This window comes from Scardinius erythrophthalmus, assembly GCF_964197995.2.
Source record: "Scardinius erythrophthalmus genome assembly, chromosome: 7".
NCBI classification, from domain to species: Eukaryota; Metazoa; Chordata; class Actinopteri; order Cypriniformes; family Leuciscidae; genus Scardinius; species Scardinius erythrophthalmus.
In genome coordinates this window covers 23765679-23780330 of record NC_138227.1, presented here as the reverse complement: position 1 = coordinate 23780330, position 14652 = coordinate 23765679, and the positions used below count along the sequence as shown (strand labels likewise).

At 36.6% G+C, this 14652-nt stretch overlaps 1 protein-coding gene across 2 annotated transcripts in view; it reads right to left on the bottom strand.

The window, feature by feature from the left end:
• frya (furry homolog a) overlaps positions 1–14652 on the bottom strand; it is a 61329-nt gene that overhangs the window by 20978 nt on the left and 25699 nt on the right. For both annotated transcript variants that reach the window (XM_081371631.1, XM_081371630.1), the window contains exons 28-41: positions 13451–13561; positions 12415–12569; positions 11775–11874; positions 11478–11649; positions 9370–9626; positions 9136–9282; positions 8822–8990; positions 8060–8150; positions 7701–7783; positions 7108–7258; positions 4960–5063; positions 4231–4413; positions 1744–1945; positions 73–194 (exon numbers count right to left, since the gene is read on the bottom strand). In XM_081371631.1, the coding sequence (XP_081227757.1) occupies positions 73–194; positions 1744–1945; positions 4231–4413; positions 4960–5063; positions 7108–7258; positions 7701–7783; positions 8060–8150; positions 8822–8990; positions 9136–9282; positions 9370–9626; positions 11478–11649; positions 11775–11874; positions 12415–12569; positions 13451–13561 (2047 nt within the window). The remainder of the gene's footprint in view (positions 1–72; positions 195–1743; positions 1946–4230; positions 4414–4959; positions 5064–7107; positions 7259–7700; positions 7784–8059; positions 8151–8821; positions 8991–9135; positions 9283–9369; positions 9627–11477; positions 11650–11774; positions 11875–12414; positions 12570–13450; positions 13562–14652) is intronic.

Below are 14652 nucleotides of genomic sequence, written 5' to 3'. Positions count from 1 at the left end.
AATAAAATGTCACAAGCTGCACCCAGGTAATGTAGTTGAACACTGGAATGACTAAAGACAAATGTGGCTTACCTGATTTGGACTCTTTGAACACAGACATCACATGTCGCAGGAAGTTGGTAAGCTGCTCTGTGCTTTTTGAGTGTTGATTCTTAGGAGTGATATCTTCATGACTCCATAATGGCCCAAAAGGCCTAATAAAACATGCAAATATCTATTTAATCTCTTACATATTACACTATAAATTGTGTTCATGGCAGGAAAAGCTACTTTCACCTTGTCAGCAGAGCCATATGTTTGATTCCTACATACTTACTTGCCACTAGATGGCGGACTAGGCTGCAAGATGCTATTTCCCTGCGAACCAGCAAATGTGCTTTTGTTTCTTAAATAAAATTGTGGTGCATTAAAGATGAGCTTATAGTTTTCCTCAGTCAAAACTTAAAATGAACTAAAATATTTTACAAACAGCAATGGCTGTCTGATTATTTAAACACATATGATATAAACCTTTTAGAGAGTATGTGAAAAATAGTTTGAAACGATATTCAAGCGAAAGAAAAGAAAAAAAAGTTGTTTCCCCATCCTGTACATATAGACTTGTTCACACTATCAGCTCAAATCCAGTCTTGTTTCATGTCCAATTCAAAACTTTTCTCTGTTGACACCATAATTATAATCCCAATACTACCATCTTGATGCAAGATTTTATTGCATAAGTAATTTGGTAGTTTGCAAGTAACACACAGATCCATGTGCAAATATCAGTGCTGCCAGTCTTAAAGATGGGATTTACAAAACAGTTTGGAATCGTCTGCAGTGTGAACATAGTCTGAAAGAACCCACACCAGCACCAACATCAGACGCCCGTTTAAACCGCACCACAGCGAGAACCGCTCTGATGTAGACTGATGAAATACATGCAACATACAAGTCTGTAATATCCTGAGTGATGTCAGATGTAAGACGCGTCAGATGTGTCATTTCCTGAATCAGTTCCTGAACAGCTCTGGAATATTCACATGAAATGACCTTTCATTTTAGATACAGTGAAGATAAACTGAAAAGAACTCCAGATTAATTTAACAATGAAGCTTTCACACTTAAAGGGCAGCCTGGATGCTATTTGGCCGCTGTTAAAATGTATTTAATAGTTAAACACTTTATTATGTGGATTTCACCTACTGCAAGTTCAATATAATAATAAAAATATTACATCATTTATCTGCCTATCACACTACCATTCAAAAGTCAGTAATATTTTTTTATGTCTTTGAAAGGAGTCTCTTATGCTCACCAAGGCAGCATTTATTTGATCAAAAATACAGTAAAAACAGAAATATTGTGAAATATTATTACAATTTAAATAACTGTTCTGCATGTTAATATATTTAAAAGTATATTTTATTCCTGTGATCAAAGCTGATTTTTCAGCATCATTACTCCAGTCTTCAGTGTAACATGATCCTTCAGAAATCATTCTAATATGCTGATATGGTGCTCAAAGAAACATTTCTTATTATTATCAATGATCAGTGATCAATGAAACCCATGATGCATTTTTTTCAGGCTTCTTTGACAAATAGAAAGTTTAAAATAACAGTATTTATTTCAAATAGAAATTGTTTGTAACATTATAAATGATCAATTTAAATACAACAAAAAGTACTGTCCTTGAACGGTAGTGTAAACATCACAACATTGATTTACCTAGATTTACAAAATAATTCTAGGTTTGTATACCTGGTAGTGAGAAACTCAATGAGTTTGCTGCTCTTCTCATCATCTTCAGTGCTGCTCTCCATTTGCTCCACCTCTTCCTGGGCCAGATGAGGCAGGTTGGAGCTGCTGCCTCCGAGGCTCAGGCTGGACGAGGTAGAGGAGGAACTGAGGCCCGAATCTGGCACTGGAGATGCCTGGCCATTCCGCAGGAAGTCCACACCACCTGAACATCACACGTAGGGTGAGTAAAAAGGTTTGGAACGGAACAAGCTCTGAAGACGAACCTACATTTTAAGTGACTTTAGGCAAGTCAAAACATTCCTAAATGAGCCAAATCACAGACATTAAAGAACAATACTTCTATCACTATGCTGTTATGACAGGGGCTGGTGACTGACATCTTATCAGCATCATATTGACTTTGCCTAGACATGCTTTAACAGCATGACAACAGTGAGACCACCCACTGGTGCAAACCAGTCTCCCCTGGGCCCGATAGATGGTCCCCTTGGGGCGAGAAGATAAAAATAGTGCATAGGAATGCTCTAATCAGACGTTTAGATGCTCTGTGTACATATAATTGTTTTTGGCCGCACTTCCAGAAGTTTGTTCTTGCACAGATAAGAATTCTCACCCTCCACCCCTCTACAGGATTTCAACATGACCGCACTATGAAAGCTATGTGTCAAATACCAAAGCCAATGTGTAAGTGTTCATGCAAGGAGGGTGTGATAAACAGGATTCATGAAAAGTTGCTAAATTTGTCTTGTTGACAGCAGAATTTCACAATATTTAATAAAATGTAGAGCTTTGCATAGTGCAAAGCATTCATCATTTCAAGGTCTAACAGTTATAATAAATGTAATTGTATATAAAAAATGAATGCAGCTGCATAATACTTTCACAGTACTTATTTGAACTTATCCAAGTTGTATGTACCATTTTTGATATATGGCTTTGTTTAGGCCTCTACAGCATATCTTAAACATGATCAATACTTTCCAGGAGTACTTTTTGTATACAAACTACTACATCTTCTGACGGTCACCGTGATTTGCCAAGCAAAACATGTTCCTGGATCAACATATTTTGTTGATCCCAGAAAAACATTCCTGTCCAAAAATACTATCCCTACCCCTAAACCTAACCCTACCCATAAGTTATCGGAAATCGGGTGAATAACACTGATGTAGAAGCACCTAACCCTGGTTGTAAGCCTGGTTGATTGGAATGTTGATCCAGGAACATGTTGCACTTGAAATCACATTCACTGTCTTCTGACCCCTGGCACTAATATCCATCCAAAATGTAGAATAATTTTTAAAGGGATACTTCACCCAAAAATGAAAATTCTGTCAGTAATTACTCACCCTCATGTTGTTCCAACCCCGTAAGACATTCGTTCATCTTCGGAACACAAATGAAGATATTTTTGATGAAATCTGAGAGCTAGATCACTCCTCCATAGGCTTCTAAGGGATCGAAACTTGCCGGCCGAGAAAAGTTAGTAAAACATCGTTAAAATAGTCCAAGTGACTACAGTGGCTCAACCATAAGTTTATCAAGTGATGAGAATACTTTTTTGTGTGCAAAAAACAACAAAAATAACGACTTTATTCAACTATTCATTTTTGTCTGTGTGGGCCTCGAGTGAATTCACGTAGTGTAACAGCGCAGCGCATCTGGGTTGTACGTCACCACGTAGGCTCACTATTGGCCGACGCTGGTCATGTGTGTGTGATGTGTGTGACATACAAAACAGAAGCACTGCGCTGTTACACTACGTGAATTCACTCGAGGCCCACACAGACAAAAATTAATAGTTGAATAAAAGTCGTTATTTTTGTCGTTTTTTGCGCACAAAAAGTATTCTTATCGCTTGATAAACTTATGGTTGAGCCACTGTATTCACTTGGACTATTTTAACAATGTCTTTACTAACTTTTCTGAGCCGGCAAGTTTCGATCCCTTAGAAGCCTATGGAGGAGTGATCCAGCTCTCAGATTTCATCAAAAATATCTTCATTTGTGTTCTGAGTAATTACTGACAGAATTTTAATTTTTGGGTGAACTAACCCATTTTACAAAATGTAATCTTCTGTGTTGTAATGCACATGCTGATTTTGATAAAGTAATGGTAAGAATAACTTTTATAATGTTACTGATATTTTAAAATGAATATGCCAAGGATTTAAATCAATCTTAAAACATATATTTTTTTAATATTACAAAATGTAACATTAAGTTGTATACATATTCAACATATATAATTTTTATTTTATTTATTAATAATATATGTATATGATTTATTTTTAACCTGGTTTTATCCTTGGTTGGCACTGGCATTAAAACTTTGAGTACCACAAGGAAATAAATAAATAAATAAATTCAAAGCAATATATTACATTCAATAAATGACCATAAAATCCTGATGTATGAAATATAATATATAAAAACAAACATTAAAAAAAAAGAATTCCTGACATATTTTGAATGTTAAGTCTACTACCTGTGTAGAACTCAGGCTGGTAGATGGGTTTGAAGGTCAGGCTCTTGTTGCTGTTGGCATCTCGGGTGTTTAGCAGAACGGAGGCAATGAGGCTGAAATTGTTGTTGCAAGATAACGTGATGAGAAGGTGCAAGACGAGCCTCTTACAGTGTTCAAACACCTCTGGGCGATAGTGGTCCATACCTTAAAAAGAGAGCCAAGGTTTACAGTACTTGCATTCATTCATCGTTGTTTAGGGCCATTTGGGGGTTGTGGGTTAAGTGGGAATATCTGGGACTAGAATTTATTTTTTGTTTATTTTTATTTCTTTGGGTTTTTCTTTTTTAGTCTGTCAACAACTAAATGTTATTTTGATTTGAAATTATTAATGTTCTCAATACACCGGGATACAAATATTTCACATACTGTACTTCTAAAAAAGATAAGCTTGTTCCATTCTACATGCTACTGCTTTCACTGACAACATTGTTCTCATAGCAGGCCACATAGTTATAGTCATAAGACACATTCAGGGATGTAATGGTTCAGATGAGATTAGATTTAAAAAAAAAAAAAGAGATGGCAAAAGCAAATCCATTTTGGAAAAAGAAATACCACGTACTACAGTAAAAGCAGTACTTTTCATCTGAGCACACCTGACTCTTGCATTGCAGCCTTAATCTAGAGGGTCTAATCCCTGATAAAATGTCCCGCATTGTGATGAGAACAGAACACAGAGGCTCTACTGACCCAGGAAACAGGCATGGAGTAGTAGAGGGAGGTGTAGGGCCCAGTCCTCCTTCACGCTGTGATCCACCACCAGCTCCGTCATGAAGATCACTGCTATGTTACACCTGAACCAGACAAAACACACTGCTCTTCATGAACAAAAAAACACATACCAGCAATGACCTTTCAAAAAGAACAGAACATATTCACAGCTGTGACTGAGTGACAACAAAAATTCTTAAAGGAACTATGTTGGTTTTGTCATTACAGTGACGATGGGCATTGTTATCATAGTTCCTAAGTAGACATTGGTAATGTGTTATCGCGGGGGCTCTGGCGACAGCACTGCAGCTTCTGATCATCAATGTTCCATCTGTCTGATAATTGCAGAGTGATATGCTATAAGATTCCAGGATTATATAATCTGCGGGACTGATAAGAATTGTGTTTGATGAGAGATTAAATCAAACCGAGTCAAGTTACAGTGCTTTAAATGCCAGTGTGTAATTCTAGACTGGGTGACTGACTAGACGTTAACAGTGAATCTAAATCTGAATAAAAGGTTGTTACATAATATGAAGAAGTATTATTCTAGAAGGAGTTATTTTTGTAACTTAATGACTGCTTTAACGTAAATAAATAAATAATAAAAATGCAACTATCACTGACTGTCTATCACTTACGATAGAAATCTATGGCTGTAAATTTTAAAGTGTAGAAATATTACGATCATATTTTTGTTAGAGCATTTTTATAAATTCTTCAATAACATATTTAATATTTGTTATAAGTTTGACATAATTTGACATTGTCTGGCTGAGGTGGAATTACTTCTCTAGATAACATTTCCTGTGGGTGACGTTTGCTTCAGGTATCCATGTAACATGTAATTTCCTGGTATATTTGTGCAGGTGTAACGGTCACCAGCTGGAGTGCCCTTGAGAGCCACCAGAGGGCACTCCAAATCAGACTATTGTCATTCCCTCACAAACTACATCTCCCATAATTCTCTGCCTGGATTTATCAGCGCTCATTGTTTTCAGCTGTGTCTCATTACCTTGTTTAACTCACACTATAATAGCCTGGTTTTCACATTCATTCCCTGTGAAGTCTTGTGTATGTCTCACTGCATTTCTGAGCTTGTTTGTATCCTGTCTCTCCCGTCTCCTGGTTTTCTTGCTTCTCTGCCTGTCCCCTTGGATTTCTCTCTTTGCCTCAGCCCTTATCTGTTATTGTTTGGATTGTTTGTTTGTGTATGACCCTTGCCTGGATTTGGATTACGATTGTGGATAACCCTTAGCCTGACATCGTCATAATCAGATTCTAGTCGGAATATGAGTCTGATACTGCTCCATTGGGCTGTGATTAAGGGGCGTGTTTCAACCGAACCAGGAAAGAAAATGCCTCTGCACTCAATTGGATAGACCTACAACCAATCAGAGCAACGGAGTATCATTCATTCATTCATCTTTCCGATCGGCAAATGCCTTGATCGCAGTTCTCTGTTCCTCTTTTAAAATGAATGCGCTGTCGATATCTTCTATAACAGACGCGATGGCCGAATCTACACATCTCAATTCTCCAGCGGCAGTCATCTTTGTGGTAAACGAATTCAACCCAAGCGCTCTTTGGTGACGTGGATGATTACGTTACTGTTGGTCATCTGTCCATCATCATATAAAGCCCGCCCTGACAATTTGATTGGTCCGAACAGCTCTGGATCGAGCATAGTTGCTCCACAACGGATCAAGTCCAGACCGAACTTCCCAGCCTCAAATGTTGTGGGCGGGGCTAAGTTCGGCTGGCATCCAGGCTAGATAACCCTTTAAATACTGCATTTGGATCCTCAACCTTCGTGTTTCAGAGCAGTTCGTGACAGCAGGTTTACCAGATGTAGCCTACATGGTCACAGCATGAATTGAAAGCTTTTCATTGGTGACCTTTTTTTTTTTTTTTTATGACGCTGACAAGATGACAACAATGTCATTAAACGATAACTGTGACTACATAACTTTTCACAGACATTTCTCCTCCAGTAACAAGTATAAAGTTTATGAGTCATGGTTAAGCTTTCAAGATATTAAAACTGTTTAAAAATGATAATAAAAAAGTAAGAAAAAAAAGAAAAGAAAAAGAAAAAAAATTTATAAAATACTCTGGAAGCTTAACCTGTGGAGGGGTCCTCGTGGAGTGACGGTTTCGGGTAGATAATCGACCAGCGGTGCCCAACAGCCTCCATTAACTGGCATGGGAAGAGGAAGCGGCTGATTGGTTTCCAGCACACTTATAAGCCACATGGCATATGGTGGGAGCGGCTCACCTACAGACAAAGCAAAAAGAGACAAACACGCCATGCTTGACAGGTATGCCTTGCATCTGTGAGGATTTTACCCTTGAAGCATGAGTGGTATGTAGACAGACAAACTCCACAACTGTCATCCATCATGCTTAATGAAATCACGCTCAAAAACCATTAAGCTTAAGCTATCTAAAGCTGAAATGTATTACCTGAGCCGGCTATCAGAAATATCTCAAATTCAAGAAAGAAATGAGATGGTCTTCACTAAAAGTTATTTTTTAATAATATTTAACGCCCTTGGGGCAGAACTGTCTTGACATCTATGGCCAAAGGGGAAGCATCACAATTTAGACTTCAAGAAATTGAACTTGACATTGCTCAGAAGCTCCTCCATTGTATACAATAAATATCAATCATTCCTGAGCTGTTTTAGTCCCTCTGTAGGGTTATGAACTTCACTCACTCTTTTCCTCGTCGTAGGAACCTCCAGAACTGCTGCTGTACCGAGACTCCAGGCGGTTATGTGCTCGTAAGATGTTGCTCAGCCTTTGGTGGACAGAAATGCATATGTATATGATGTATATTGTATGATCCAGTTGCAGAATCAAATTTAAACATGCTAAATCATTTTGTAATTGATCAAGGCAGTTAACCTTAGGTTGCTCCAGGGGAAATGTATGGCAAGTCTCTTTAGATAAAGGTATCAGCTTCAAGCTTATGTTGGTAATGGTCATTGGGGGTTTAACCTCAAACTATCCTCAAACATGAACAGAGAAAAGAGTCTTATGCATATATGTAAATTGTGTGGTTTGTGGGACATACCTGTCATCACATTCCTTTGTGATTGGCGAGTTATCCGTGTCAGGGATGTTTTCCTGGCCACACACTAATGTTTTGCTACTGGAAGGTGGACCTTTAGAGACATATTTATTAATACAGCATGTGTCTTGTGATATACAGTATATGATCAACACATGATCACTATTTCACCTTCATTTTGCTTTTTGCCTTAACAGATATATACAATTCAGTTATATTCAGAATACATTATTGTTCAAAAGTTTGGGGTTGATAAGATTTTGTAATGTTTTTGAAAGAAGTCTCTTGTTCTCACCAAGGCTGCATTTATTTGATTAAACATATTGTAATACAGAAATATTAAATATTAAAATTATTCCTGTGATGTCAGCAGTCTTCAGTGTCACATGGTGCTTCAGAAATCATTTGAATGTTCTGATTTGGAGCACAAGTAAGATTTCTTAATTATTAACATCATTGTTGAAAACAGTTGTGCCGTTTAATATTTTTGTGAAAACTGTGATACACTTTTTTCAGGATTCTTTGATGAATTCTTTGAAAGAACAGCATTTATTTGAAAAAGAAACATTTTGTGACATTATAATTGTCTTTACTGTCACGTTTTGATCAATTTAATGCATCTTTTCTTTTCAGAATAAAAGTATTACTTGCTTTAAAAAAAAAACTTACTGGACCCAAACTTTTGAACAGTAGTGTGTATACACACAAATTATCTTTATGGTGAGTGACATATTGTAGATGATTGTAATCATCTAGTATGCATACCGGAAGTGGTGGTGGTAATTTTGCTTGTGGCTGAAAAGCGGTAAAACGGAGGATTGTCACAGTGCACCACAACAGGGTTCACAGGATCTGTCTGCTGAAGTTCATAAAGCAGCTCCTCCATGGTTTGAATGGTGTTGTTGCGACACAGATAGATCACCACCTTCTTAATCTGAGTATAAACAGAGGACAGTCCACATACTCAAACTTGACAACCTAGCTTCCATTCTTTAATCAAATGACCACCATTATCAATAAAATCTTGACATCAAACCAAAATATAAATAAATAAATAAATAAATAAATGTAGGACTTACGTGGGGCAGGAGAGAGGTGTCGCTGCTGACTCCACATAAGCTGATGAGGAATTGCAGGGTGGTCCGCAGGTTATTAGACCACCGTTCATTACTGACGAGAGCGTTCCAAGCATTCTCCATTTCTGCACCTGGGACATCATCACCATACTAGCACACACAGAGACACACAACTCAACATGCTGTTGTTTTTTTTAGTTTAGCAAAGGCTAAAGTAACAGGGATTCACTGACGTACCTTTGCGGTCATGAACATGAGGTTGTTTAGGACCAGAGAAGAGGCCTGCATTGACCCCCAGCCTGTGCCACGGAGCAGGTGAGGTGCTGAGGTGTTGTGAGCGTATCCCTTCCTGTTGTCCCCAGGGCTGTTCGAACTCGAGACTGTGGGCAGCAGACCTCCATCCACCAGCTCAATGTTACTGAGCCAAGGGAGCAGGTAGGTCAGCATTACCTGACGCCCGTTTGGATGAGTGCTGGGAAACCTCTGACTCACCTCTAGAAGGAGGGATACAAAAAGATAGAGCTTCATAAATACATATTCATAGATATTAATGGTGTTTCTACATGTTTGGGTAAATTTGCTGTTGGCTAAAGGAATATTCCAGGTTAAATGCACTTTAATGTTCAGAAAGGAAAAATGTGTTTAAACGGAAAAAAACAATGATGAATTCAATTGATGAATTCTTCACTAACAAATATTTGATAGTTGTTAAAATGTGTGTCAAATATCAAATAAAATATATTATATAAGTCGTACGGTTGAGGTGGAATTACTTTTCTAGGTGGGGAAGTTTGCTCCAGGTATTCATGTACAATATTTTACAGATAATATTTTTTTTATAATATTTAACAATATTTCATTTCCTGGTATCTTTCTGCAGGTTTGCCAGATTAACACGGTCCAAAGATTATAACTTTACACATTTCTCCTTCAGTAACAAGTATAATGTTTAAGAGTTATGGTTATATTTTAGAAATATATTTTAGTGACAACTGCATATTTTAAATGGAAATTATTCAAAATTATTTTCTATGATAATCGACAGCATGCCACAGGAGTTGTTATCGTTAACTAAAACTAAAACTATTCAAAATAATTTTTATTAATTCAAATAAATATGAAATAAAATAGATGAAAAACTTATACTTAAAGGGTTAGTTCACCCAAAAATGAAAATTCTGTCAGTAATTACTCACCCTCATGTTGTTCCAACCCCGTAAGACCTTCGTTCATCTTCGGAACACAAATTAAGATATTTTTGATGAAATCTGAGAGCTGATCACTCCTCCATAGGCTTCTAAGGCATTATAACTTGCTGGCCCAGAAAATGTATTAAAGAGATCGTTAATATAGTCCAAGTGACTACAGTGGCTCAATCTTAAGTTTATCAAGCGACGAGAATACTTTTTGTGCGCAAAAAAACACAAAAATAACGACTTAATTCCACTATTCATTTCCTTCTCTGTGGGCCTCGTAGTGTTTAAGCGTAGCGCGTCTGTGTTGCACGTCACCACGCATCACACACATGACAAGCGTCGACCAATAGTGAGCCTACGTGGTGACATGCAACACAGACGCGCTACGCTTAAACACTACGTAAACTAACTCGAGGCCCAGAGAGAAGGAAATGAATAGTGGAATAAAGTCGTTATTTTTGTTTGTTTTTGCGCACAAAAAGTATTCTCGTCGCTTTATAAACTTAAGATTGAGCCACTGGAGTCACTTGGACTATATTAACGATCTCTTTAATAACTTTTCTGGGCCAGCAAGTTTTAATCACATAGAAGTCTATGGAGGAGTGATCAGCTCTCAGATTTAATAAAAAATATCTTAATTTGTGTTCCGAATATGAACGAAGGTCTTACGGGGTTAGAACAACTTGAAGGTGAGTAATTACTGACAGAATTTTCATTTTTGGGTGAACTATCCCTTTAAACAAAAACTAGAATGTTGCCTTGGCAAGTAACTAAAATAGAATAAGTTTAAGTTAAAGTACTACAATTACTAAGTAAAACTGAAATAAAAATGAATTAAAGAAAAAAAATGACAACAGCACAAAACAAAATTAATAAAACTTGAACTAGAAATAAAATTAAAGCATTTAAAACAGTTCATTTAAAATACTATAGTAGTATAGTATAGTATTCGTTTTAAATACTACAGTAGTATATAAATAATATTAAAATAACATTGTGCCACAGATGCTGTTGATTGAGCTTAAGCTGTATTTAAACCATAAAGAATTCCTTTAAGATCACATTTTGCAGTTGAAAGTTTATGGTTTTAAGGGTTTTCAGCTATAAGAGAGTGTCATTAACAGCCATCTTTGTCCTTCCATTTAGTACCTGAGAAAAGGGGCAGGGTAAGTTCAGGGTACATCCTGGCAAGTTGCTTAGAAAGCTGGGTAACAGAGAGACTGTAGAGGGGAGGAAGAGGCCCGTGTGTCCCATACAGGATAGCACCACTTTTCTGTTCCACAATCCTCTTAGAATACACAGACAGCTTGGCCTCCAGAATCTATTTAACCAGAAAACACAGACACACACACAAAAGCATATAAACAGCACAAACACACACCATTTAATCCAGGACACTTTCTATTATTGCAACACTTCTTTGGCAGAGAATGTTCTCTTTCTGACCTGCATTAATTGCATAGCGATCTCGTAGATCTCCCTGTTGGTGTCGGACGCTTTGAAGAGAACAAGGTTCAGCAGAGTCACGATATCACTGGAGTAGTTTCTATGAAGGAAAACAAAAAGGATCACCTACATAAAAACAACTTAGATTGGTTTTGCTAAATATGTTAATGAGGGGCTACATTCCAAAGATACGTCTAGTCTTGGCACTCAATTTGTAAACAAATCATCATGAGAAAGAACGCAGGCAAATGCCACCACAGCTCTATTGAATAGTGGTTTTATCTGGAGTGGAAAATCTGGCAAAAAGAAAACATTTGAAGGAACCAAACTTTATTCTTGAGCAGGAAATCATCATATTAGAAGGATTTCTGGAGTAATGATGCTGAAAATTCACCTTTGCATCACAGGAATAAATTACGTTTTAAAATACATTAAGCTAGAAAAAAACATTACATTTAAATTGCAATATTATTTCACAATATTATTATTTTTGCTGTGTTTTTGATCAAATAAACACAGCCTTGGTGAGCAGAAGAGTCTTTTTCAAAAACCTTTCATAAATAATCTTAACAACCTCAAACTTTTGAACGGTTTAATGTGCATTAAACTGAAAAAAATCAATATTAGCACAATAGCATACCTGCTACCACAGACAGTGGCAATGGCTTTGAAGCAACCAGAGGCCAGCTGGCAGGAGCCGGTGTAACATCGGTCCACGGCCCAGTTAAACAAATTCGCCTGGTCTGGGTTAAGTTCCAGCAGAAGAACCACCACCTCACAGCCCAGCTGATGCACCTGAGGAGGATCCGATCAGAGGATCACATTTGTTATCTACTGAAGTGATTGGTGATTAGATATATGTATACCACAAATTGCATGATTAATATTATGCATGAAATTGCATGAATAATAATCACATTTAATCACCAAGTTCACTGTTTCCAATGATACACACAACTATTCAAAAGTTTGGGGTCAGTAAAGTGACAGTGAATACATTTATGTATGTTACAAAAGATTTTTATTTCAAATAAATGCTGTTCCTCTGCACTTTCTATTTATCAAAGAATCCTGAATAAAACATATAATGGTTTCCACAAAAATATTAAGCAGCAAAGCTGTTTTTAACATTGATATTAATTGATAAGAAACGTTTCTTAAGCATTAAATAAGCATATCAGAATGATCTCTGTAGGATCAATAGAGTAATAATTACTACTGAAAATTCAAGTTTTGCCATAACAGGAGTAAAATATACTTTAAAATATATTAAAATAGAGAACAGTTATTTTAAATTGTAATAATATTTCACTATATACTCATTTTTGATTAAATAAATGAAATCTTGGTAGGCATTACACTTCTTTCAAAAACATTTAAAAAATCTTTTTGACCCCAAACTTTTGAACGGTAGTGTACCGTCTTGTTCTAACACAAAAATGTCAGAGCTCAAAGCCAGACTTTCACTTTTGCAGAACAATGAAAATAAAACAATGCTCATTCACAGCTGGGAAAGAGAGACACATCAGTGGCTTATCTTATGAAAAGTCCCTCAGGAAATTTGCACTGGGTCAAAAGGCACAAATCATTTTAAAGATGGTTGTGTTGGTATAGCGCTATCAACACCAAAGCAGCGAGTGCGAACGTATGTGGGTCAAGAGTGTTTGGCTGCATACCCGCAGATCCTGACAGGCAAGGATGTTATCCAGCCACTTATAGAGGTAGCCATCAGGAGAGAGCCCTACGTTGTCGAACACAGGGCCACAACAAAGCACAGTCGACATGGCCTATGAAAGGAAGAAAAAACAACAACATTCTTTCATGCAAAGCTTTCATGAAAAACTTGGAATTTCCTGTTTTGAGGAAATCACGTCCTATCGTGTCTAACAGGACAAAAAAAAAAAAAACTTCAAAGAAACAGGGAAGAGGCTCACAGGGCTCATATCATGTTCTGGATGTTTGTATGTTTTAATGACACCAGGGTCTTGAAATTACAAACCTTTTACAACTGCTACAACATTATATAGGATCGTCTTACAACACCTAGGTGCCTTTCCATTATGGGGAAGGGGTTTACGGCAAAACAAGAAGCTACACATACACACACAAACAATGTAGCTTTAGAGGTGGGTGTAATTTTCCCAGATATCCTATCCTGTTACCTGAAAAACCTGACGTGAACTATGTGTTTACACGTCGTCAATCTGCACAGAGCCGACGTTGTGTGAACAAGGTTTCCACAGACAAAACAGTGCACACATGCACTGTCATCACAAATGGACTCGTTCGTCACTTAATGGACCCACTTTTGTCTCTTTGGCATGTGTCTACATTGAGGTCTTGCACTGTAAATGACTACATCACATACTAGGCTATAAGTAGACCTCTAGAGATAAAATTAGTGGTGTATATGTCTGTGGTCTGAATTAGCAACACAAGCAATGTTTTAAATTAGAGCCACGGTTAAACATCATCCCGCTCCATTGCTTTTACATGCAGATTTTTCCAAACAAATATTCATGTAAAAATATGTATTTTTTATTATTTAAAATTATTATTATTATTATTTATGATAATGTTCCTTTTAAATGATCTTTTTAATCAAAATATGAATCATATATATATATATATATATATATATATATATATATATATATATATATATATATATATATATATATATGTACATATATATATTACATGTAACATATGTAACAATGACACTGTAAAATAAAGTGCTACCCAAAAAAATACTGTGCAATGGACATTGAGACGACATACAAATAGTTATCAAAATGTAAAATTATACATTATATCAGCGTAGTCTGTACTACCTTAAGAGCACAATATGTATATATAATATATATATATATATATA